General features: G+C 36.9%; 2 protein-coding genes across 2 annotated transcripts in view; one reads left to right on the top strand and one right to left on the bottom strand.

Moving 5' to 3' along the window:
- Positions 1 to 1595: 1595 nt before the first annotated feature.
- LOC134801592 (protein lethal(2)essential for life-like) lies at positions 1596 to 2282 on the top strand. The gene has a single exon (XM_063774209.1). The coding sequence runs from the start codon at positions 1700 to 1702 to the stop codon at positions 2267 to 2269; it is 570 nt and encodes a 189-aa protein (XP_063630279.1). The 5' UTR covers positions 1596 to 1699; the 3' UTR covers positions 2270 to 2282.
- Positions 2283 to 11483: 9201 nt separating this feature from the next.
- The window catches only part of LOC134801637 (uncharacterized), a 66366-nt gene continuing 50650 nt past the window's right edge, over positions 11484 to 27199 (bottom strand). Inside the window, exons 6-15 of the mRNA XM_063774255.1 lie at positions 26167 to 26404; positions 24938 to 25078; positions 17994 to 18199; positions 17119 to 17298; positions 16949 to 17076; positions 16381 to 16653; positions 15632 to 15839; positions 14768 to 14910; positions 13398 to 13520; positions 11484 to 12357 (exon numbers count right to left, since the gene is read on the bottom strand). Of these exons, the coding sequence (XP_063630325.1) occupies positions 11680 to 12357; positions 13398 to 13520; positions 14768 to 14910; positions 15632 to 15839; positions 16381 to 16653; positions 16949 to 17076; positions 17119 to 17298; positions 17994 to 18199; positions 24938 to 25078; positions 26167 to 26404 (2318 nt within the window). The 3' untranslated portion in view covers positions 11484 to 11679. The remainder of the gene's footprint in view (positions 12358 to 13397; positions 13521 to 14767; positions 14911 to 15631; positions 15840 to 16380; positions 16654 to 16948; positions 17077 to 17118; positions 17299 to 17993; positions 18200 to 24937; positions 25079 to 26166; positions 26405 to 27199) is intronic.

The raw sequence follows: 27199 nt of genomic DNA on the forward strand, positions 1-27199 counted from the left end.
AGTTATTAAATCACAAAGAATTTAACCCCTCAGAAGTAGTAATTATGAATAATTGTAGGAAACTAGAATGTGATAATTAATCAATTCTAATGAGCTAAAGAAGCTAACACATGTAAATATTAATTAGATTTATGTATAAATACATTGTCATTGTATTATATAATCCCTCAGCTGGCATACACAATTTTGAGCCGCTAGTTAGTAGTAGTAGTTTATCAATTTATAGTTTCTGTCAATTAATTAAAGTGTCATATTCCCGCTGGGCCGTCTGCAGGAGTTTGCCGGATGAAGGGATAATGTGATTATCCTTACAGATAGCTAATGATTACTGTTATAAATATAAGGAGATTGGTTTAAAATATGTCTAATATTAACAGTGATTGATGTATCTCACAAGTGTTTCTTTCTCAAAATAAAACATTTAGGTATTATGTGCTAACTAAATCCTGATGTTTTTGAATAACTTAGCATTATATGGTTTTTTGTGAGTATGACAATAAATACCGTTTATTGTACTGGATGTCTGCATTTAATTTCTCACAAGTTGTGCTTATCCCGGCTTTCCCTGATTAGAAACTGAGCTAAGTGTCTTTTACTAAGCTTCAGAGCATATGATTTTCCTTAGCTTGGTTTCTTTTGTATAAATCATAATAGGTAGTAAGTGAACATACATAATTATACACTTGTCTGTCAGTTCAATATCAGTCAATAATACCAAGTAATACTTACTACCAGTTATTTTTCTAGTGAAACATAATGATTCTGAAGACTGCATACCTTTTCATATAATTTTGCTTTTCATACATGATACTTACCAATAGGCCCAAGGAATCACTTGGGATATTAAGTACCTTCAGAATCATTTCATCACATTGGCTAGAAATCATAAATAAACCCCACCAGACGATAACAAACACGTCTCATTTATTAGGCTTCGAATGACGTACAGTTGATTAATACCAGCGTTTTACCTACCAATAAAACGGTTATTAAACAACTTACTCATTCGAAGCCTATTTCTATCGCTGCCTGGTGTAAATAAGACGCAATGAAGCTCGATTTCAATTCGAGAATCCGTCATGGCTGCCATGGTGGGGTTTTAAACGGAAACAAATGGCGGGAATGTAGGGTGACCAGTACTGAAAAACGGCACTTCAACCAACATAGTCACGAAAAACAGGGTTGCCACTCTCATTTATTAGGCTTCGAATGAGTAAGTTGTTTAATAAGCGTTTTATTGGTAGGTAAAACGCTGGTATTAACTTTTCTCCATGTCTACCTATCCATGTTCCATAAATCAAAAGTTTAACTTTTCTGTACATTAAAAAAAAAGATAAGTTATCTATAAAATATTACATATATATTTGGGGTAATGATATTAACTATTTCACTAAATATATTTTAAATTTAATAGTGCATCCGTCCTATAATCATTTTCCAGCAATTTCGTCGAGCGGCCCACAAGATTGAGCGGCCCTGCCCACACGCATAAACAATTTAGTTATCGAGATGTTTCTACTCAATACTAGAGGGCGCGGTGGCGCGTATAAATACCGCGTTCGTCTGCCAGAGCGTCAGTTGAATTCAAGCAAGCAAGTGAAGTGAGTCTAAACGATCCAAGCGATCACAGCGAACTACGCAATTTGAAGATACTTACCTTCAAGTTCTTACTCAAGTCAAGTTTATTGAAGCTACAAGAATGTCTCTGCTACCATATATATTCGACGACTGGAACGTGCGTCCCCGCTACCGTCACCACCACTATCCCAGCCGGCTCCTGGACCAGCACTTCGGCCTCGCCCTGAATCCAGACGACCTGCTCGCCGCCGTCGCCGGGCCGATCGTGACGCCGGAATACTACAGACCCTGGCGCCATCTTGCTGCTGCGGCCAAGGACATCGGCTCAAGCATTAAAGCGGACAAAGATAAGTTCCAAATCAACCTAGATGTCCAGCATTTCGCCCCAGAAGAGATCTCCGTTAAGACCGTCGACGGCTACATTGTGGTTGAAGGCAAGCATGAAGAGAAGAAAGACGACCATGGTTATATCTCTCGCCAGTTCACTAGGAGATACGCCCTGCCCGAAGGTACTGTCCCAGAGGCCGTTGAATCTAAATTGTCTTCCGATGGCGTACTGAGCATCGTCGCACCGAGGAAAGTTCCAGATGCCATTAAGGGCGAAAGAAGCGTTCCTGTGACCCAGACCGGACCGGTCCGGAAGGAAATTAAGGACCAGAGCGAGGGCACACACGAAAAGGAGGAGAAGTGATCGATCTCGGTTTATCTTAACTATATAATTGCATTCAATGTTTTAATATTCCAAAGTTTTGGCAGTGCCATGTTGAGACTGATTTAATTTTGTATTACTCAGTTTTAAGTTTTAATAAAATCTATTTTTAAGCTTTTTCGATTGTTTTCTTACCTAATTCAGATCGTTACGTTTTTTAAGGAGGACGCGTGACTCTTTTTGCCATATACATAAAAGATTCACGCTTTCTCCTAAAACTAAACAAATCCTGAACCCTTATTGTAGGGTTGTAGGGAAATGGGCAGTTCCATGTCTTAAGTTAAAGCATAGCTTGCCCTCATGCCCTGTCAATCCCTAGATATAATATATGTGAATAAAATTTTTGTTTTTTTAATGGAATTTCATGCCCTGGGTGCCATCCCTTTAAGCCAAATCTCATGAAAAAGGGGCGAGCTATGATGGCGCCATCTATGCAAACCTTTGACCATGGTATAATAATAATACTCCGCCTGGTACTCCATTCCGAGATTCGCGTATGACCTAACTGACACGCGCCTACGTCATCATGCTGTTTACAGGTTCTCAAACTTTGAAATGTGGGAGAATTTTAACCAACGGTGAAAATTATTTTAACGGCATTAATTTTAAGTTATTCATGTAGAAACATAGTAAAATAAAACAAATCTAATGTATTAAATTAAACTTTATTTATCTATACAAGACAAACGTTTAAAAAACTAATTCACAGTTACACATTAATTACCAAGCTTACGACGTGAAAAGTTTGGAAAACACTGCGACTGCTGACACTGAGCGAGAAGGAAATAACAATTAACACACGTTCGACAAGGATGACGGTCAGGGCATGAAGTTATCTAGATCCGAATTGTCAAATGTCCACAGCGCTATCCTGTGTTGCCAGTAGTATAAACAGAATTACCCGAAAGTCTGAAATTTCTTTCGTGAATCGGAAGATATTGCTAACGAGTAATTAAAAATGACGTGTTATTGTAAAATTTAAGCTAAAATACATATAAATGAAAATTATAAAATTATAAAGAAATATTTTAACTTATTAACCATAGGTATAATGTACCCATGTAACATGTTATGTTGAAATAAAGTGGCAATGTTATTGTGACGTAATCGCGTGTCACTCTGGGAATGGAAGACCATGTTTTATTAGACCATGCCTTTGACAGTTGCCAACCCCATTGATTCCATCGTGTTACGAATTAAATACCTATTTAATTTGTATTTATTGTACTTAATTCACTTATAAGTCTACACCGTATACTAATACTTTCATGCATAATATAACTTAAATAGAAACTGCTTAATTGTAACACAATGGAATTAATTAACTTCAGAACTTTAGATTAATTACTTACAGGTTCTTAACTATGTACAATTTTTTTGCAATTTACCCAAAACCTATTAATAATTGGCCAAGCACGAAGTCAAGACTACGGTGTTCAGAGCACCGTACGACACATCCCTAGGTGGTTTTAAGTTTGGATACTTATTGACATCTTTGTCACTCAAACAAGTTTGATCAAGATCGGCTTACTTTATATTTCGTCAACTTTACCTTTGTTTCCAAAACCTGTGAATTTTAACTGTCATACAATACAGGCGGCGTAGCACGGTCGCGTTTTTATCGCTTGTCACCATGCCTGTCACGTTCTAACAAGTATGTTAGTGCAAAAGGGACGCGCATAGTGATAGTCGATAAAAATGGAACCGTGCTGCGCCCGGTCTTCCAAAATTATTTTTCGTAACAGAACAGTATCTAGACGCTGCTCTCACCGATCTGTTCAAAAATATACATACTGCATACAATTCATACATAAATGTAATGGTACTTAATGAGAAGGAATACTGTTTCGACGAATCAGATACTCTCAGTAAAATCTATAGGTAGATGACGGCTGTTAATAAATATTAAATGACTTTATTATCTCTATACGCTTTACTAACTCTATGTGCGCTAATGTGAAAAAAAAAACACAACGACAGTGAAGAACGGAATTCTTAATTTAAATTTGTACTGATAAACTCCAATAATAAATATGATTCTTACTGAGCACACTGCGATAGTCCATTGGTTGGAAAGCCCGTTCGAAATTTAAACTTATTTGCTTTATTACAAGGTTGCATTTTGCAGATCTTTTACTCTCTCATACTTATAGTAGGCTATTCAGAAAAAAAATGAAATATCTCACAAAAGTAAGTAAGTAGAATTAAACTTTGTATCAAAGACATAAGTCATAAATTTCAATGCCAAAGTTTTAAGTAAGGATCTTTCTCGCTAAAACTACTTCCTAATATGAAATGACCAGTGTAAGCATCAGTTAGCTAGCCCTAAGCAACCAAAGATCAGGCTGCAGTTTAAAAACTAATAAAGATAGAGTTAACCTGATAATTTTCCCGCCGTCTCCATACTTGTTTTAGTTGGATATTGACTGGTCAGCTGCCTGTTAGCTATAGTTTTAGCGAAAATCGACAGGACAGAGGTCAAAAATTTTGTATGAAAACTTGCAACTTTAAATGCATTTTTTATCGAAACTATTGCATTCTAAAATGAAGTCAAAATCAGTCCATCGACTCAATTTTTTGCAAGCTTTCTAATGGTACCTCACACGATTCTTACAATTGGAAATAAAATTCAGCCTAACCCTCTAACCCCCTAAATTTCCCCCTAAAATCAGAAATAAGCAGTTTCGACTTATTCACAGTGTTAGTGATGGTACTTGCCATAACTATTCCAAATTTCAGGTACCTACATCAAACGGTCTTTGAGAAAAACGCATTTAACCGATTTGCAAGACCGAAGTGATCCCATAAGAGCACCGTGAACAAAGTTTTGTACGGTGCTCTAAAAAGTGAAGCAAGACATACTGTACATTCTAACAAGATATTTAAAAAGAAAAAAGGCCAGCAGTAATTTTATCTATATACAACTAACGTGAATGATTGATAAGAAAACTAATTTAGAAATTGGAAGTTTGTGTACGTCATTAAATGTCTTGTTAGAATGTACAGTATGCCTATATATACACAGACATTGTAGTTTTTAGGTATGAAGTACCAAAGGCAAAAATTGAAACTTACGTAAGTAGTAGACAAGAATATCAACCACTCTATGAACAAAAACTGTAGGTGTCGCTAGCTCATAACACATAAAAAAAAATTTGAACTTTTCGATTCCTTTTATTTCCTTCTTTTTTTAAACAAGTGATATTAATATTTTCTGTAAAGATGGGTCTTAGTTAATAGAATATGGACTAATAATTTCAAAAAAATTGTGTGGGTAGTTTATGAGAAAATCATTATTTTCTGAAAATCGTATAAGTGATATAAGTCACAAACTGTCAAACATAAGAAGCTGAAACTTGGGCAAAATAATAGACGCCATTAGGGGTGCTTACCACAAAAAAATCCATTCTCTACAATCAAAGGTCGCAAATGTATGAAAGTCCAACTATAGCCTTACTAAATCCGTTCAGCGGTTTAAGCGTGAAGAGGTAACAGGCAGACAGACAGACAGCCAAATTTTCGCATTTATAATATTAATAATATATATAAGTATGGAAGTATGGATTAGTATGGATATTCGAGTGGAAGAGCAATTCTGCGATATAAATACTAATCAAAAAATAAAATAAAACAACATAAATAATTTTATATGAATCTCTTTATTAGCTACAACAAAATGTCGACATAAGAACCACCTCTGAAAGGACAGTGGGTAAACAATACAATATGTATATGTATGTAATAGTGTATGTATAAAACAATGTCTCTGTCGAAGCTCAGTTACGCATATATCACTACTGTGCTGTGTATTCACATTTTTTATATTATTTGAACTTCGGTTCAAGAAAACTTATGATTTGTCAGTAAGATCTGGAAAAGTCAGGACATACAAAACTGAGGAGTAATTAACGAAATCTAAATATGTATTAAGATATTTAATTACACAAACGTGTCTACCGCGACATAATTTCATTGTTTGTTTGTTGTTGTTGTTTGTTTGTTTCATTGTTTGTTGTTGTTTCATTGTTGTGTGAATTTAAGGTAAAAACAATGAAATTATATCGCGGTAGATCCGTTTGTGTAATTAAATTATTATGTGTACAAAACGCAAGAGTTTAAAGTCTTATATGTATTAAGATAGCACTGATACATATAGTCGACGTCAAAGATATGTTTACACTTTTGTTCCTTACTTCTTAGTAATAAGGCAAAAAATGTAAACATATCTTTGACGTCGAATGTACAAACAGCAACACTCCTAACTGTACATCTGTGGACCTTATTACAAAAGGCATAAGGTCCACCGATGTACAGTTAACAGTGTGGGCGATGGTAAGTACATATTAGCTACATACCTACCTGGTTATATTACCTACCTGATTTTGGAAACATAAAAAAAAAATCACCGCCTTATTAGTTCAGAAAAAACCGGAAATAAACGACATTACCAATACGACAAATAAGTCAAGAAAGGTTTAATTGTCTAAGTCTAGGGAAAATGCCTGTAGTTATTAAGGAGCAATTTCCCATGATACCGATATTTGTCGGTTAATCAGATAGCTGACGTTTTATACAATTTAGCCCTTTTCTACATTTTTATTCATATTTTTGTTATAAATTGAATTAAAATAATTTGGTAAATTAAATAACTAAAAGGCAAAAAGGTTAAACAATGCAATGTTAGTTTTATGCTGTTCTCTTGAACCGAAATAAAAATTTGTCTACAAAATTAATAGTAATTTCTATACATTTAATTGTAATTTAACTACACTTGTCGCTGCACAGTAATTTGACTAATACACATTTATTAAAAGCGACATAGCAACATGGAAATGAAAATACAATCAACTAATTAGTTTAATTCCTCAGATTCCATTTTGGTGCTACTTATAAAGGAAAGGTTATAAAAAAATGCCTACAACTGTACAGAAATACGTTCAAAAATAGTTACATATATGTAAGATGATGTTTTGAGAATGTTAAATTTATCTAGGGTATATTTTATTTTGGTACAATTAAAGGAAAAAACATAAAATTTTATTGTTGATCCTGTCATATTTTTTTACTATACTTTTCTTTCTTTATAGATTGACTTTAATATGATGGGATGATTATATAACGTGTCTGGCATGAATTGATTAGATAACGGATATTTAAATCTGAAATTATTGATATTTTGTGATTCGTTTTAAAGCCATGTAAAACGTGGAACAATTTTGATACTTTTTCCTTTACTAATGCCAAATGTAATTAATAGGATAAAATGAGGTGTTGGTTGTAAATCTATAAAGTTATCTATTTAGCAAATGTGCATTCTATACATAAATAATAGCGTTTTATAAAATAACTTTAGATTTCGTCGAGTGTTCGTAAAATATTAACTATTTTCTATATTTTTAATATTTACATGGAAGGCATGAGGCGTGTGCATAAACATTCGTATATTTCGAAAAAAAAGGACGTTTTTTTCTCTGAACAGTTCTTTACCTACCTCAGTATACCCAGGAAAATATTATCACTTATCTAAATAACTAAAAAAACAATTAAAAAAGTAAATTTTTCCTTACAAAAATTATATTTTCCTGGTTCCGGATTTTGATTTCAACACGTGGAGAACAGAATAAGTATTTTTATATTACAAAACTTTAGCCAATACAAAAACACGACAATATTTTTCATTACTCTACAACAGAACAATAACATTTAATTTAGAAATATCTTCTATATTTCACTTTAAATTATCAATATACCTTTTTTTCTAAAATCTAAGCTACATAAAGACGTACACCATGTTTTGCTTTGCAACATCTAACCCTAGAAATACAATAGGTATAAAATTGAGCTTTATTGATATGTATCGTTAGAATCAATTTCGCAAAATTTTTGTGTACTTTTAATGATATGTATGTTTGCTTTGGCAATTTATGCCAGGGCTCAAGATTAAATATCTTATTAAATACTAAGGTGTTCAAAAGAAAATAAAAGGTTATGCGCTCTTTTTTAGATTACATTATGTCATAAAACATATACAAGCGACACATAATTAACGTACCATAATTCCCTTATTATGATTTGTAATATAAAATAAAGTAGATAAACTTAACTTATATTATGTTATAAGACGTAATAACCATTATGTTAATAGTTCAGGACTACAACTACAAACAATGTAAATTTAGTATTAAAAATTCTTGCTATTTAACCATTTTTAACCTCAGAATACAAATAAAATACGATTGCGGTCCAAAGGTTCACAAATGTTTAACAACAAGCGTGTTTGTGCGCATCGCTTTATGCGGTAAATATTTAAATAATCGCGATTCGGAGATAAGAAAAATATTAGTAAAAGAAATCTTATTATTTTGTACGTGTTATGATTTTTATTTTTAATATATTTGATTGCTTGTTTTGTATCACGTTTTTTGCGTTTACAGAAAAATCGGCGATATATTTAGATACTTATAAACCTGCCAAGAGGAAACAGGTTACAATCTACGATTACCGTTCATTCAAATAATTGACAGTAGAGTCACTGTTTTTACCCTATATTTAAGGTCCACCTTACATACAAAACTGACATCTTCTAATAAATTTAGCGCAAAATTTCAAAAGTTTCTGAACTAACAATTTTGAACATTGATAAGTAATCGAAAATTCTCACTCATTCGCTTTAAATATTAACTAAACTGCTCTATTGATTATTTAATTTAATAAAATTAACACATTAACAATTTTAACCATTATCTTTCTAATGCCGTAAACAATGCCAAGTGAAAATCTACAAGTCACAGAAACAGAAACACATTTAAACAACTAACAAAAAATATTAGAGTTTTTGTACAACAAGTATCTAAACAGTTAAACACATTTAGTCTAATCACTTGTCTAATATTCGTTAAAACTCTTTTAGAACACAAGACTCTAGTCTACTCCAAATTAAAGCTTCATTCTTTACCAATTTAACACGATTCGTACGTGCTGTGCCTGATACACAGGCTCGTGTAAACCGATCACACATTTGTAAAATTGTAATACGTTTTGGGACGTAGGTACCCAAATAAAAAATAGTGATTCAATGTTACCAGAATATTTGGCTCGACTAGAAAATGTATCGCGCACATACTGAACGTATGTTGGAACAGTTTTAATCATTCATTACTGTATTACAGGATGTGGTACCCACCTATTATTAATCATTTTTACGCTAACAGTGTACGATTATTAATCAATATTTTTACACCAATCAAGTGATGTTTTTCAATATTATTGTGCTAATAAAATGGAAAGAAAAGAGTTTAACCTTTTAACCTTATTCTTTCTTTTCATAGGTTTCGCTCACCTGTACTTTGATCTGTGGATATAAATATTTATAAATATTTATAATCTAAATGATAAAGTTTCGCCTAATATATAGTAGTCGGTTCACACAAGCCCTCACCAGCATGGTCGCCTAATTAACGTAGAACTATGAGTACAACCGCGGACAAACCACGGCAACCGGCACCAAGTTCTGAAAAGTCATTTTCTAAATTGTTCATTCAAAATCATTAAAATAATTAATGTTCTGTCGTCAGCGGTGTTAAGTGACAAGTCATTAACCTTAATATAAAGAAGGTCCACCATTTACTGTTAGTTCCTCTTTTGCCTTTTTGCTTCAAATTAAATTGTATTAAATATGTATTTTATGTCAAATTATAAATGTCAAACTTCTATGGAATTATGACGTACAAATAACAGTTGTACTGCATGGGCTATCAAAATCTTTAACTCTTTGTATTTTAACCTTTAATATGTTTAAATGTCAACTTTCATTAGGTAGTTGCATAATGCATAACGCTCTCGTATTTTATTTACGTATAAATCAATCAACGCGAAATGCAGTGCAAAAGGTTAAAAGTAGATATGAATAATTAGAAAGAATAATCAGAGCAGAAAAAGATCAACAAATCATTTGACGATTTTGAATGAACAAATCAAAAACGCCTAATGTGAACTAATAAAAAAACAACTATTTTTAAACTTCTGTTTCAATATTAATCGACATCACCCTACATTTTCCTATTATTGCTTTGTTTTATAAAATGCACGAAACTCACGTCGCGCGTGCCGCGGCGTTGCTCGGCTTGTCCGTCGCATGATGCTAAGAGGGATGCATCATTTGACATAACTTTTTTTTTATACTATAGTGCAGGTATATTTCGCATAATTTCATGATTTTCCATACGAACATTTTAATCGCGTACGTCGTAGTAGGTACGTTGAATGTGTAGAGCGTATACTGTGTATACTGTGTAGAACCTTAGGGCATGAAAACTAGTATCTGCAAATACTACATATTTCTGTACCTCTGTTGTTTCGAATATATTATGCTGATTTAATACCCTCATATTTGATTATATGAGTTTCAGGTTAAAATTTCACAAATATCACACAATGGTATATTATGTCAAAAATTGCACACCCCGTGCTAAGTGCGTACATATAGACATGAATGCTACACAGTCAATGACAGAAAGGCATATCAACCGCTACAAATGGTACTACTATACTGTTGAAAGAAATTGCGGGTTTGGAGCCACAGACAAGGGTTATAAAAAAAAATGAATTAATGTTTTTTTTTATATATGTATTTTACTTTTAGAAATTCAAGCTTTTATTCATATTCATATCTTGCAATTATGTAAATGTAGGTACGACCAACATGATTCCATAAAAATAACAACAGTATTTACTGAATAATAAACTGACTGTATTTTCATTTTAACCTTTTAACCATTTTAATCTAAGTAAAACTGTGAAAGGTTATAGGCGAGAATATGTAGTAAAGTTGGTAACAGTGCATTAGCACGATTTCTAAAAGTGGATTTTTAGATCTTTTTCCAAGTATAACCGGCTTGTTGATTATTTATTCATCTATCAATTCAGTTTGTAGTAAAAAGAGAGAATTATTATTAATTATTATAAATTCTTCTTCGTAGCGTGCCTTAATTTTCTCTTCAGTTTTATTTTTAGTTTATTTACGAAAAGCATTAAGCTGTGTTTCTTTTATATACACCCAAATCCTAAGTTCCATTTAAAAGAACAAATTAAAATCGTATATGGAACTATAGCGGTCTAAAAGAAAGTTCCAAATTAAAAACTGCAAAATTGACTTTGGGTCTTAGAATGCTATGATTAAATTAAAATAGGTATGTTTAACAATCCGTATAGGTATATACTCCATTGTCTGTAGCTCCACCGCCATGCGTCAGCGTGGAACGAACGTCTAACAGTGTAAAAGGCGCAATAACTCCTATTTACAAAACCCAGCCTTAAAGATCGACCTACAAGCACCAGTTCTAAGTCGAAACGAAACCAAATACATTTAACTATACGTTAGTACTGCTCAGTCTTCATACTACTACTAGATTCAGTCCTAAGCTAACGGATTTTACAATCCCATAAGAAGAGGACGCGATTTTTCCAAAACTAAAATCACCAAAAAGCATCTCCGAATCAATAGTACATACAATTTCGTAATACACATCTCTAGAAAAATATTTAGGTATAATTACATCAGCAACAAGTACATTAAAATTAGTAAATATTGTAATACTCACAGCTTTTATGATATGTTTTATTTCCTTATAATTATGTACATCTATATAACTTATCTCTACTTTTTCATCGTGTTTCGGTGCGATACCTAAAGCGAGTGCGCGGTGCGGAGTACCAATGTATTTTACAACAGCTACAGTGCTAACACCCTTTAAAGTAGATATAAATACCGAAAAATATTTGTCTGGAACGTCCGATGTAGCAATCTCGAATAAATTCGATAAAGAATTGACGATCTTAATGATGATAATGTTGAGGATACCGTTGAGGTTGAGGAGGATAGTGGCAAGGGTGATGAAGATGTAGAGGTTCTTGATGGGCCTGGTGGCGGCAATGGCGGAGGAGGGTGGAGTGGGGTAGACCACGTCGACCTCGGCGATCTTGAAGATGGAGAGGAGCAGGTGGGAGGAGATGTCCTCGTGTTGGGAGTTGATACGCGCTTTGACGATCTTTAGGACGTCGATGCACTCCTCCTGAAAATATTAAAAATTTGTTTTAATTTTAAAAATAGATTTACTCAGAAGTATCCTAGATATTGTATTGCAATATTTCAAAACTTGAATCCGAAAGACAGATTACGTAGTTTCCTTTTTCCGTGACAGGAATGTTGTAATAGTTGCAATCATTTGACGCAATATACAAGGACCTCAGCTGTTTTTCCGTGAGCCTTCTGGATGTGACATGTCCTTACGTCAAGGGGAGTTTATACTTAAAAGAAGTATACCTGCACTGCTATCATTAGTCTCATTATACACTCTCGTATTATAACTCTGTTTCACAGAAACGGTGGTTGGTGGTAGGTTGGTAGGTATGTGCTCTGATCACTCATGTATATGTATGCATCAGTACACTCTTGATATGATATTTGCATCAGCTCCAAGTCAATTAATTCCTTTAACTCCTAGAGGATAAGCAGATGGAGGAGTTTCTTCTTAATTATTCGTGAAAATTTAAATTATAATAGTGAGTAATTACATATAATTATTAGTATATTTATTATTATTTGTAATTTTTTTAAGAATGGTATGTATCAATCGATGAGGTTTGTTTTGAGGATCAAATGTCTGTATGGGACCCATTGTCTTAAAGCAATACAAAAGTTGACACAAATGATGGTCAAAGTCTGGCACCCGCACTTTACTGACGAAACGCTTCTAACAAAATGGCAATACATCGTGACGTCACGATGTAACGTTAGAGGCCGTTTCGATATATAGAAAAACAAGGAAATTGCGATTTTGTCGGTCAAATATTGCGTTTATGTATATTGTTGGTATACAAATTTTTAAATAAAATGTAAGGAATCGAATGGTACCATATTTTTTTCTTATTTGGAAGTTAAAAAAATTTTTTTTTGAAACTTTGAGGTCTTGTATTTGTTTATTATTCCCATATATTTTTTAAGTTTCCAATTTATTGTGATAAATTGCTCATTTTCTATCTATTTAACTAGATTTAGTTATACAATTCAACATATGTGTCAACAACCGTATTGGAAAATTAGGGAAATTACCTTTTCCTTGTCAAGCAAGGGTTCCCCGGCCTCCTTGAGCGCGTCCTGCTCCTTGGCGGGGATGCTGGCAGAGATGATGACGTTCTCGTTGCTGATGTTGAACAACGTCAGGGTGCAGTTCGTCTGAAATGTCAAGGGTACAATTATTAATACCGAGTTTGTTGCCGGTCCCATATTGGGATACCCTCCTCCAATTGAGGGGGGATTAAAATCTTCTCGAGGCAGAGGTGTAGGGTTGGAGCCGGTGTAGCTTTATTTGACGTTCATAAGCGCATTGTAATATGACTAATATGCCTACTTGAATATACAATTTTTTATCTGTTATCTTTATCTTTAATCAGGATATTATGGAAAAGGTGAGTTAAAAAGCGCTGGCGGCGTTAGCGCTAGCGGTAAGAGCGTGCGACTTTCAATCCGGAGGTCGCGGGTTCAAACCCCGGCTCGTACCAATGAGTTTTTCGGAACTCATGTACGAAATATCATTTGATATTTACCAGTTGCTTTTCGGTGATGAGGTTAAACATCGTGAGGAAAGCGGACTAATCCCAATAAGGCCTAGTTTCCCCGCTGGGTTGGAAGGTCTGATGGCAGTCGCTTTCGTAAAAACTAGTGCCTACGTCAAATCATGGGATTAGTTGTCAAGCGGACCCTAGGCTCCCATGAGCCGTGGCAAAATGGCGGGATAACGCGAGGAAGAAGGAGAAGATTATGGAACACCAAATCGCTGTTTCAAGTTGCAGCGTCAAAAGTGAAAATAGCCCTAATGATAGCCAACCTCCGGCAGGAGACGGCACCATAAGAAGAAGATGGAAAAGATCATAAGAGAGAAAGTGATACAAAACGGAGGTCACGACCCTCAGTATTGAGGAATACGACGTGAGGAGGAGGCGGATGGAAAAGGTATTAGTAAATTGTGTTGAAATTATGTTATTGATCACTACACCTTATAAAACAAAGTCACCCGCCGCGTCTGTTTGTGTGTTTCTATGTTCGCAATAAACTCAAAAACTACTGAACTGATTTTTATGCGGTTTTCACCTGTCAATAGAGTGATTCTTGAGAAAGGTTTAGGTGTATAATTTGTTAACCTGTGCGAAGCCGGGGCGAGCCGCTAGTATAAACATACGACGAAGCCATATGTATCTAATCTTTAATGCGATAAATGTGATATGACGCGATATTGGAGTAGTTGAATTTGAACAAGCGGTAAGTATTTAAGTCGTCCAATCACAAATTATCTTGGTTTGGTGACCGGAGCAGAGGAAGATAAAATTGTTTTATCTTGTTCTTAGTATATCCACATGTCAACAGCTATTAAACGCCAAAGGGAATTACTTCCCAAATTGTCATGTACAAGTTAGAACCCTTACCTCTCGCTGCACCGTGTGCAAGTAGCTCTGCAGCAACCTAACAGCATCCTCGGCCCCAAGTCCGGTGTGCGGTCGCAGGAGGGCTTCGTCCACCGAGCTGAACCCGAGCAGCAAGTACACGCCTTCGGGGAGCTTGTATTCTCCTGGAAAATGTAAAGGTTCTAGTGAGATACTTACTTGAAATTATGATCTTAAACCAGAAAACTAAATTTACACACTATAGTGCGACATAAAATAGTAGAAATAAAATAAAATGGAACTACTTAACAAATTTCCATACTAAATTGTTGCAATGTTTAAGCATTTTACGTCAAAAATGTGACAGTTACGTAGGAAGTGGCGCCCTCAATAATTTTTTACAATTTCTTGTCGGACTATAAGTAAGTCGGCTCCGCTCGGCTGGTTTCGGACGTGGATATCTACTTTTTTAAATATACAATGAAACTACTAGCGGCGTCGTACCGGACACATTAGCTGGTTGAGCACGTGCTCATTTGGTTTGTTTCTAGGGTTCCATACCAAAGGGTAAAAACGGGACCTTATTACTAAGACTCCTCTGTCCGACCTACCTTACCTAGACAGTTGAAATTTTCACAGATAATGTATTTCTGTTGCCGATGTAACAACAAATACTAAAAACAAAATAAAATAAATATTTTAGTGGGGCTCCCATACAACAAACGTGATTTATTTGCCGTTTTTTGCGTAATGGTCCGTACCCTTCGTGCGCGAGTCCGACTCGCACTTGGCCGGTTTTTTGCGTTAGGTGTCTGTTGTTTCGCAATAGGTAAGCCGGTTGGGAATCGGGTTTTAGGAACTCTGTATTGTAGGCCTGGTAAGGGAGTAATCCACCATGTATCTTACCAGGATTAGGCCTCATGCAGATGAACGAGCCCGAGTAGCAATAGCACCGTCCTCTGTAAGCCTGGTAGGCTGGCGCGGCGTGCGAGTAATGTGCGAGACGGGACGAGCACGGCGCTCGAGGCACGCATGCCACCTTGCAGGATACTTGCAGACTGTGCTCGCACACGCACAGGTCTGTGCATTCGGCGAGCTCGGCGGAGCGGTATAGCTGGAATGTGATAAAGATGTTCATTGATCTAAATTCGTTTTTAGAAGAGTTCTGGATTGGAGGATGTTTGGGCAAACCTAGCGGGAGACATCAAGTCGTCCCTATTTGCGGAACACACGTTGAGAGTACACGAGCCATTAGGGATGAAGGATCTATAAGTAGCAACGCATTCGCTAAATCTAGGAGTACTTTTAGATTTGTCTAATTATTTGGATACTAAAAATTAATACATTCTCAATTCTGGGCTGCTCAGACTTAGGGACTAATAGATAGATATTAGTCCCTAAGTCAGAGCAGCCCAGAATTGAGAATTATTTTGATCTTTGAAGAAAATGGTCTGCAGATTTGGCGTTGGCTGTGTAAACATCATCAAGCCATAAGATAAATATATACGCGCAGACATTGGGATCAGAGAATGTTACCGCTGAGGATTTAAAAGTAGCGTTATTTTTTTTAAGTTATAAGTAGGACACTACTTGACATAAAGGCAGCCAAATGCTTATGCATACTCGAATATTATACAGCTACAAACTGTACTAACCCTCCTCGTCTCTCCCATCTTAATGTACTGCGCCTCATCATCGCTCTCAGGCTTCTTCACTATACAATACTTCGTCGGCTCCAGCGTCGTCGTCGGTCGCGGCGTAGTTGTAGTCGTAGTAGTCGTAGTCGTAGTGGTAGTGGTAGTGGTTGTGGTGGTGGGGGCCTCGGTGGTCTCGATGATGACCGGGGCGACGGGCTCCGAGATTTCTTCGGGGATTTCAGGGCGGATGGTCTGGTCGGAGCGGGTGGTGATCGGGCTGAGGCGGTTGTCCTGGAAGATAAAGTTACAATAAATAAATAAATAGGAAAACATTATAGGACATTTTTACACAAATTGACTAAGCCCCAAATGTAAAAGTGAAAAATACTTAGTTCGTGGAGTCGTTATCACAGTGAACTCAGAATGGTCTTAAACGCTATTGGCGTTTAAGTCCTTTATACCGGCTTCTGCATTAAAAAAAGGGGATCGACAAAAAAAACTTTTTAATCATAGAATCTGGTCACAAAATTTCTTTGTGAACATCTTGTGTTTTTTTTGTATCTCTTGAGCAACAAGAGAAGCTCACCTGGGATTGGGGAGGAATGACCTGCGCCACGTGGGTGGTGTGGCGGTGGTGGTTGGTGGTGTGGTGTATCGCCGGCGCTGGCGCCACGGTGATGATACCATCGTCGTACAGCGAGGTGGTGATCATGTTGCCACACAGTACAGTAGTATGTTATAGTAGGTACGTGGTACTGAGAAAGCTTACCTGGGGTTGGGGAGGAATGACCTGCGCCACGTGGGTGGTGTGGCGGTGGTGGTTGGTGGTGTGGTGTATCGCCGGCGCGGGCGCCACGGTGATGATACCGTCGTCGTAGAGTGAGGTGGTGACCATGTTGCCGTAGGTCTTCACGTGGTAGTCGCTCTGGGATTCCACTGGAATAAAAGAAGGTTGGAATTTATGGTTATATTTCTTCCTGCGGACGCTTTGGCTGTGGAATGAGCTCCATGCCGAGGTTTTCTCCAGGGACTACAGTATGGGGTTAAAGTATAATTTCAACAATTCAAACATGAAAGTGGTAATAGCGGCGAAGCGGGATCGGAAGTCACCATGAATATAAGCAAGAGCACACGCGTTCTCTCTTGTTGCTCGCTGCTGCCCCTTGCCACGCTTCGTGTCATGGCCGAGTCACATCATTCATATTTAATTTGTGCTTCACACACACAGATAGATCACGTATAAGTCTCACCGACATAGATTCAGAATCAGCTCGTTTATATTAATACGGTGTAATCGTACATGTCAAAAACATAATAAGAAAAACATACACACACCTAAAACTAATTAAACCTAAAACTAAAACTACATACACAAGGATTACTCTGCCAGCCGAGACAATTGTACAGCTGTGCGAAGTCCGTCCCCTGCACGTGCAAGCGGCCCGCATTTAAAGTTTGTCAAAGGACTGTCTCATTTCAATCATAAACAGAGAGAATCATTTTATCTTTGTCTTGCACTAGTACTAGCACCCAAAAGAAAAGGCTGACTATAGTTTTCCTGCTTGTTATTGACTGACAAATTGGTTTGACCAACTATAAATACTCGTAGTTATCCCTTTATCATCGCTCACCGACGCAAGGATTCAGCCACAGCAGCCTCTGCCAGCCGAGACAATCGTACAGCTGCGCGAAGTCCGTCCCCCTGCACGCGCAAGCGGCCCGCAGTTGGGTCCCCAGCACGGCTAGCACGGCGGCGCGGCAGGCCGCGGGTGCGCCGGCGCATCCTTGCGTCACGGCGTCCACGGCGCACCATTGCTCATAGTTCTCTAGACGGAGTCTGAAAAGATAAATAGGGTGAACTTTATTATTATTATTGAGAACCTGTTGTGTCCCACTGCTGGGCAAAGGCCTCCGCCCCGTTTTTTCCATTCTTCCCGGTTTTGAGCAGTCTTCGGCCATTCTTTTAAAAAGGAGTCTAGCTCGTCTCGCCATCGCCGACGTGGTCTGCCAAATCCCCGTTTTGAGCTGGGCTGCCACTCTGTGGTAATCTTGGCCCACAGCTCACTCGGCATACGACAGACATGGCCAGCCCAGTCCCACTTCAGCTTAGCCGCTTTCCGAGTTACATCGATGACTTGTTGTTCTGGAGCGCAGGGTGAACTTAATATTTTAAATCTCTATAGTGATCAAATTAGGTATGATTTAGTTTTGTAGGTACCTAGATCTAATGACTGCTTTTGATTTTGACTTAAAATGATAAATAAAACGTTTTAAGAAGTAGAAGACTCTTAAAAAGTTGAGAAGACTCCAGAAGACTTTATTGTGTACTGTACTGGTTTTCTCTTGGCTCTTGAAAACATTGCCGATCCCTGAGCTACACCTTCGATTCGTGGTCTCGATAATACAAAGAAAACTTATTTCTAAAATGCTTTACAGGAAGGAATAGAGAGGTATACATGAAGAGATATATGTAAATATAGCTGGGAATGATCCTTAATCCTTACCAAGCCGTCAATTAGTGACCTACTAACCCATACCGACCGAAGGGTACGAAACACTAAAAACAGATTTGCATAATGCATATTCTAATAGGTACGATAGTACATGTTTAATTCACTAGCCCTTTCATCGAAGGGTGTTCGCACAACCACTACGAATAATTTTTGTCAAAATTTCCGGATCGAAAATATTAAATTTTGATTTAATTATTCATGCTCTGAAAATAGGTCATTCTTGTTCTATGAAGTGTGCAGAAAGTGATACATTGCTGTACTAGGGAATTTTACTTTCCAAGTACGTTTGTTTCACTTTTTTTACGATGGGAAAACTAAATTTTAATTGCTATCGTATCGTAAAAAAAATCAGCAAACGTACTTGGAAAGTAAAATTCCCTAGTGTAGAAACGTTTCACTTTCTGCACACTTCATAGTACAACAATGACCCACTTTTGGAGCATGAGAAATGAAAAATCCTTTGAATGGCCTCGAATCTAAATTGTTCATTATAATTCGAAAAGATATCAAGTCGCCGCCTGCCTGCAATACGGTCACATCTCAAAATATATTATTGAAGATAATATATTAAGAATAGATTATTGGAGACTCAATCTTAATTAATAATAATAAAGTTAAGTTTCATTTAAAAATTTTGGTGCCCAAGTTGTCGTATTGTAGGCACGAAACGAAGTATTCTGCCGCTCGTATACTTCTTGAGCAAAACATGAAGAAAAATCCAGCGATGACGACTCAAACCGTAAAGATTACTCAAAGAAATGTCCAAAAGCAATCAAAAATTCACCTGAAAAACGGTGCACTAATCATTTATGATTCCAACCTAAATAAAAAAACAGCCCTGGAATTCGCATTCCCTTCAAAAGGTAAATAAATATCTAATGCCGAGCGAGAATATGCGAAATCTCAACGAGGAATAATTCAACATCCATTTTCGGATGCCGGAACGACAGACTGGAGAACGGTGAAATCACTGTCTGACAAGGCTGACGCGTATTATGGGTTGACTTGTTTTGCGATGTTTTATTATGAAAAAAATCCATGGTGAATGTAGTGGTAGGCTTAAGAAGCGCTGGCTGGACGTCGTGACAGCGGACATGGAAGAGAACAATCTTACACCTGAGGATGCCGAAGACGGGTAAAGTGGAGAAGATTCAGCAGGAAAGCGGACCCTGGCGCTAGGCCGGGAAAACGCTAGGTTGAAGAAGAAGAAGAATCTATTCAATCTCTTAGGAGGGTTAAGGATGATTTACGCAAAAACGGTCCCGATCTGGGCCGAGGCATCCGACACTTTGTTTTCTATAGTCTTTGTTCCGAGCCTCGGTGATCACGATGATATAGAAAACGACTTGTCGCATGCCTCGGCCCGGACCCGGAGCGTTCTAGCGTGAGTCAGCCTTTATGGGTTGCATGCATCAAATCGTCTGTTATCCTTAAAACTTGATTGTATGGGAAGTTTTATAGTTTTCTGGTGTCTTCGGTCGATTTTGGTTAGGTAGTGCATATTAAGGTATTCCTCATAAATGTTCACCTGCTAAGGCTTAGATCCCCTAATAGGCGATCAAATAAAAAAAAATCTCATTATAGTTTAAAACTTTGAAAGTGACATATAGTCTTAGTACTAATAGTAGGTAATACTTTGCCCACTGTGGAAGTGTTGATCAAATCATTGCATACACCTGAGGCCCTACCTCCATGGAATATACAGACCCAAGAGCGATAGAGAGGCAGATAATGTTTTTCAATTTTTCAATGTTGGCCCTCTGTTTTGTAATTTCACAAAATGTTTTGTAATTTCACATAAATAACATCTTTGAATTGCAATAGCTGTTCTATTCGTCCCTGCCGCGGTATACGTGAAGGCAGAGGCGAAATATCTGCAAATCCATCGCGCTGTTTGCCCGCTACAGACCTCGCTAGGACTCACCTCAATTAAAACACATTTTCTCATTAATTTCATACTTTAGCTCCGAATTTCTGTACCTCAGACCCAGAGAGACATAAGTAACGGTCAATCTTTGAGCGATTCTAGTATTTAAGCTTCTAGCAATAGCATAGGGAATGTGGGTATTAGGTACGTTGCAAAATTATTTCAAGCTGTGAAACACAGTTCCTGACTAAGAACCGAATTGAACTATGATCCCATAAATTTTACGCGATTTTAGGATTTAAACGTGTAGCAATAGCTAGTATAATCGCGTGTATGGCTTAGGATTTCAGAATTTCTAGTTTCGCTTACAATAGTAAAAGGTGAAGCGAATATGTAATGTATCTTGGTTTAACAATCTCGTTCGTTTTTCGTTTTAAATTGCATTCTTTGTTTTCGTTTTTAAATAACCTAGGTAACTAATTTAAATATGAAAATCGAATTCTGTTTTAGGCTAGATTGTAGTCATATTGGCCTATGGTGGTAGAAATCGGGTCGGATTTTTAGATCCCAATATCTTCAAGATATAAAAATCAAGATTTTTATTCGGTGAAGAAGGAATTCAGTATATGTACTTAAATAAATTTATTTACACTTTTCTCCATCAATAAATATGGTTGAGCGTATGGAAAAATGTTTGTGTACCGCAATTTTTTATTCAGATGTAAACATAATTGGAGTTACGATTATGGAAACCTTGATATTCGCGAAAAGTCGATTTTTGTGATCAAGTGATAACTTGCAGCCTACACACGAGATTTTCTATGACTTTTGAAACAGCTTATATAAATGCTATAATGAAGGTGTACCATACGAGTTTCCAGCTTTATATCTCTTAGTCTGAGGGTTGACCCCTTTTTTCGGGTAAAGCAACTGAATGATTACTATTCCACGGGGAGAAGTGACACAGGCCGAATTCCGCGGGCTTTGAATAGACTTCTGTTAGATAGAATATGAAATAACCCGTTCAAAGCGCTCATTGCAGATAATGCAAATGCTATTGGGTGCATCAAATGCGTTAAGCTTGGCTTTATTTAAAGCTGCGTTTTCCGCTCAACCAACCGCGGTTGGATTGTGCTCCAATAGATTTGACGAATCGAAATGACATCGGAAATGTATTGATAGCCTTTGCTCGCTTGCTCTAGTCTAGGGCAACAATACTCATCTTGCGGCCCGACGGACTTTTTTTATTCACACGTCAATTTCACAGAAGTTGGACGTTTAAAATAACACTTGCACTGCGTGTGCTATCGGTCCTTAGACTCTAACTCTATAAAATTCAATCTTTCTCGGGCCTCCTGGCTCGTTCACAGCTGAGGGGATAAATAAAACAGTCGCGTTATAATATAATTTTGGGGAACTTAACGTCTAAGGGGGTAAGAATGGGGTTGAATCTTTTTAATTACTTCTGCCCGGACAAAGTCACGGGTGTAGGCTAGTATAACATAATATATTCTCTGTGCACCCTTCATAATAACCAAATGCACCAAAGGCAAAATTCCTGACCATATATTTCTACTATTTGATGTCGAAGAGCCCCGCAATCTTGGTCTCTCATTCCCAACTCACCATCTAAAACTCAACCCAGATCCTTTTAGCATAAGATCGCCTTTTGAATGGAGAGCCCCTGGCTCTTAAGATGTTATGGAATGGTGGGATTCTAATGATAACAAGTGAACCGAACGTTTTGCCTCCTTCACTGACGAGGTCGGGAAAATAGGATGGAACTAGAAAGTTTGCCTTCGAATGATTCGAATACGGGCGAATAACGGATTTAGGGGTGTCACTGAGTTTCCATTTTTCATAGAAAGCTTTTTAGTTCATTATTCGCGCAGTGCTCTTATCTCGTGAATATTTCTAAGCGAATATTATACTTTTTGAGAGCCATTTTTATATTTTTTATCTATAAGGTAAATAATACTTAAGTATTTTTTCTGTTGTACATTTTCGATGTTTAATTCAACATTGAGATAGTCTAATAACAGTGAGCACATCACCCTGAGTAACCTTGAGGTTTGGACGGTAAAACAAGTAAAAAGCGTAACTGCGTAATAGGAACCGTTTAAGACATCTATCTATCACCTATCTACCTATAATACCTATCTAGGTATCATCTAAAAATTACGGCCGATATTGAGTCGCGTTAACTGAGATCGGTATTTTCGTCGAATTCGAGAACCTTTGGAAGAGAATTAATTAAAAATTTTAGATCCTTCGTCAAAATGTGTCCAAAGAATATAGGTACATACAGTGCAATGTGCCTACTTCGCTCCCCAGTCCCCACTAGGTAATAGTGCTCCAACAATTTATATACTTATATAAAAACCAGGCAAAGTACTACATTCACAGTGGTTTGATATTGATCCATTACCTAGCACCGTACCCAATTTAGATCCAGTCTAGAGACGTCGTAGAGACGGCATAATCAGGCCAGACTCAGGATCACCAGCCGGCAACCCTACCGAGCATTCCAATCAGTTTACAGTCCACCGCAAATGCGAGCCGGACTGTACTAATTCCACACTCATGCCTTCATTAAGCTAACAACTACTTTGCCAATTGGAAATAGACTTTAGATCTTTGTGGCGGGGTCCGGTTTGGATTGGAGGATGTAGTGGATCTGTTTGCAATATTATGATTAGTGGAGTGAAAGATGTGATAATATTGGCTTTGTGTTTTGTTTTTGTAGGATTGCAAATGTGTTGGGAAAGTATTTCTCAGTTACACTGATATTCAGAAGGAGTGATTTAACGTTAAAGGAAGAGTGGGAGGTGACAGGGCTAGAGGAAGATCGCCAATGAGATGGACTCCACAGTAAGCGAATGCTCACGGAAAGCAGCTCTACGTGTCGTTAAACGAGTCGCTCAAAAGTCTACACAATGGCCACGACCACTCTGTCAAGAGTGTAACGAAGAAGAAGAAGAGTTAACGTTAGCGGACGTGTTTTCATTAAAATATCAAGTTATAATATTGCCCTAATTTAATTATGTATGAATTAAAGTTACGTTCATTTTCGTGGTTCTATTCTTTCTTATAGATATTGTCACGAAAGAATAAGATTAGATTCACCCTCAGAACGATGTCGATGTGATGATAATAAATGCCTACTGTTTTAAAATAATTATGTCTACCCGCTGATTTTCATATGCCTTTTGTGTTTTTAAAACTATTGTAATAGTCGTATAATTTATTAGTGCGTTGTGTAGGTACCTACGCTTTTATTCAAAAATAAAGTATGATGCTGAATATTCTGTCTGCATCTTCATCTATATTTTACAGTGACCCACGCATGCATTTTTGAAAGACGTAATATTTCCTATTTTGACTCGAAAAGTAGTTAGGCAGATAAATCCATTGAATTAATTATTAATTACTTGACAATAGTAGGTACCTACCTACAATATAATTAAAAATGTATGGATGGTAAAATGGAAAACAACTGGGAAAATTGTTTTATATTATTCAGTGCCTAAATAGCAAATTTTAATTTCGGACAAGGATGAAGACCTAAATTATTTATGCTGGGTAAAGTATCTGAGAAATACGGTAAGTACCTAAGACTTTAATACCTCAATAAAGGATTTTGTAAGCATTTTAGATTTCTAAATTTAGTATCTAAGTTATATTTGTTTGTTCAGAACAGAAGCTTCAAATAGCTTGTTTAAACTTTCCAGGTTCCTAATCCGGTCGAATCCGGGGGTTTCTAACTTGATTGGAATTTTGTAGGTAGGTACTTAGTCTTCACTGCATTTCTTAAAGGCTCTAAAGATTTCACGACGCTTAAAACACTAGACTCTAAATTTGGAAACCCCCAAAAATATTATATCGTTATTTCACATTAAGAGTTAACAGTAAGATTAATTAAAGTGTGTATAGTCATAATCTTTCAGAACCATCCCTGATGTATAAAGAATTATTTTTGAAAACCTCAAATAATTCGGAGATTCTATATGTAATATCATAAATATTAGGAAAATGACGGGAAAATCCAGATGAATCCAGACAATCTGGCAACTTGTCAGAGGTTCTCTGATGTTACCTGCACTCAAATTATTCGAGGACTGGTCGAAGCATCCTTAGAGAGAGGGATTGGGAGTGTTATTTGACGAGCCGTCCTTATCAGGTACCCTGATGTTACCTGCACTCGGGTTCCTCGCGGCAGGCATGAGCGAGAATATGGCAGGCCGGTAGCGGTTGTCCCGAGGGTGGGCGCTGGGCGCAAGATGGATGGAGTTGCTCTTGGGCACGCATGCATGAGTCCTCCTTGTTGTCAGTTTTCCTGAAGAATACAGAAAATTGTATAGTCTGATCCAGTTAAATCCAGAATTGAGTCGCTTAACTTCAAACTCGGGTAAATCCATCTGTGAGATTATGCGATTGGTATTAAGAAAAAGTAATAGGGTAGATATTTGCTGAAAGTTTTGAAGTCATAATCTTCCTCGCGTTATCCCGGCATTTTTGCCATGGCTCATGGGAGCCTGGTGTCCGCTTGACAACTAATCCTAAGAATTGACGTAGGCACTAGTTACGAAAGCGACTGCCATCTGACCTTCCAACCCATAGGCGAAACTAGGCCTTATTAGGATTAGTCCGGTTTCCTCATGACGTTTTTCTACACCGAAAAGCGACTGGTAAATATCAAATGATATTTCTTACAGAAGTTCCGAAAAACTCATTGGTACGTGCCGGGGTTTGAACCTGCGACCTCCGGATTGAATGTCGCACGCTCTTACTGGGCCACCAACGCTTTTTTACAAGAGTTTGGGGGGGGGGGGGGGTAAAGCGACTCAATTTTCGAGCGTTTTAACTGCGAGTTATTATTTTTACCGTGATGATTATTACTATAATGGAAGGACAATGCGCAACAACTTTGAGCAGATGCTCTGCATCGGTGCCATATTTCGTTTATATAAAAGGTTAACGATGATGATAATGACGAAAACACGCCGTAAATTCTCTGAAAATTCACATAACCGTTTGAGGAGCAAAGCATTTGATGAGTTAAAAAGTTTAAACCATAATCTTTAAAAAGTTACGAGAGATGAAGTCATGGGACAATAAAGGTATTAATATCCTCGGCTTTAATGTAAATTGTTTGTTGACAATACTAACCTGGCAAATAAAGGAGAATATATTATAAAGTGAAAGAGTAAAAACAAAACAAATTATTTATATTTCCGAGAATAAAATAGGTGTGTGTTTCTGCTTAAGATAAAGTTAATTTTATACCTAAAACATTTCTTCTAATATACAGTCCTACTGTTGTCACATAGTCATGACTAATAAGACAGAATAAAATTTTGATTGTCCTGAACAAAATTCATATCATTCTGAAATTCAAAATATTAACCAGAATTGTATACTTACTTGCACAGGCAAAAGGCGATCTCCGTGTTCCAATGCACCCCCGGCTTCCTATAGAACCCCCTCAGCGCCTCCATACAGCCCTCCCGGTCGCAGTTGGTCGCGTGGCAGTTCTGCAGCACAGGATCCAGGGTCGTGGAGCACTCGTTGTCCTTGATGCACGTCTCCAGGGCCACGTGGCAGGTCGACTGGAGCGCCACCTTGTCGTCACCTGCTTTACCGTTCTCTTTGCCAATCCTCTCTGTTGGTTGGTGTCAAGTGTTAGTTTCGTGTTGGTGTGTGAGTGGAGTGGTTCAAGGTTTGGTTATAGGCAGCAGAAGCGGTTGAGGTTACATATGAAATTTAAAAATGGTTGATGAAAACTTCGACCGCTTTTGTTATGCTGATGCTTGCTGATAAATTTGGTGCTTTAATTTAATTGCTTGGATAAGTACATTCGGCTGTGAAATTAACAACAATGTTTAACATTAAAACAACAAATTTGAAACATCTAAAGACAATGATTGTGTATTAGAAAGTATGATTACATGTCTTAGAATATCTAGAAGACAACAATAAGAAAAAAATATTTAATATCACTAATCAGTATTTGAACCTAGCCTACTATTATGGTTTTATGACTTTATTCCTAAAATGATATTTTCCGATATGGTATGAAAACACCTAAGCCTGAAAATGAAAGTTAACCGTAAAGTTTCAGCTAATAAGATCCAATTATTAAAAATAACAACAGTAAGAGCCAGTAACAACATGACAACGTTTTTTCGGAAATTATAATAAAGTTGTTTTGAAGGACAACAGTTCAGGCAGTAGAAAACACCTATAGTTTTAAAATAAAGAAATACCACAAGGTAGAAATACACAAACTTATTTTAAACAGTAACAGAAAATAAAAATAAAAACAAATTCGAAAGTGTTTATAAAAACAAATAGGTACATAAAATAAGTATAATAAACTTTGGATATGTGATATAAATATATTATGCATGCCAAGACAAATATATTGTACAAATTGTATTAAAACTGTCACAACGTG

This window comes from Cydia splendana, chromosome 22 (genome assembly GCF_910591565.1).
Source record: "Cydia splendana chromosome 22, ilCydSple1.2, whole genome shotgun sequence".
NCBI classification, from domain to species: Eukaryota; Metazoa; Arthropoda; class Insecta; order Lepidoptera; family Tortricidae; genus Cydia; species Cydia splendana.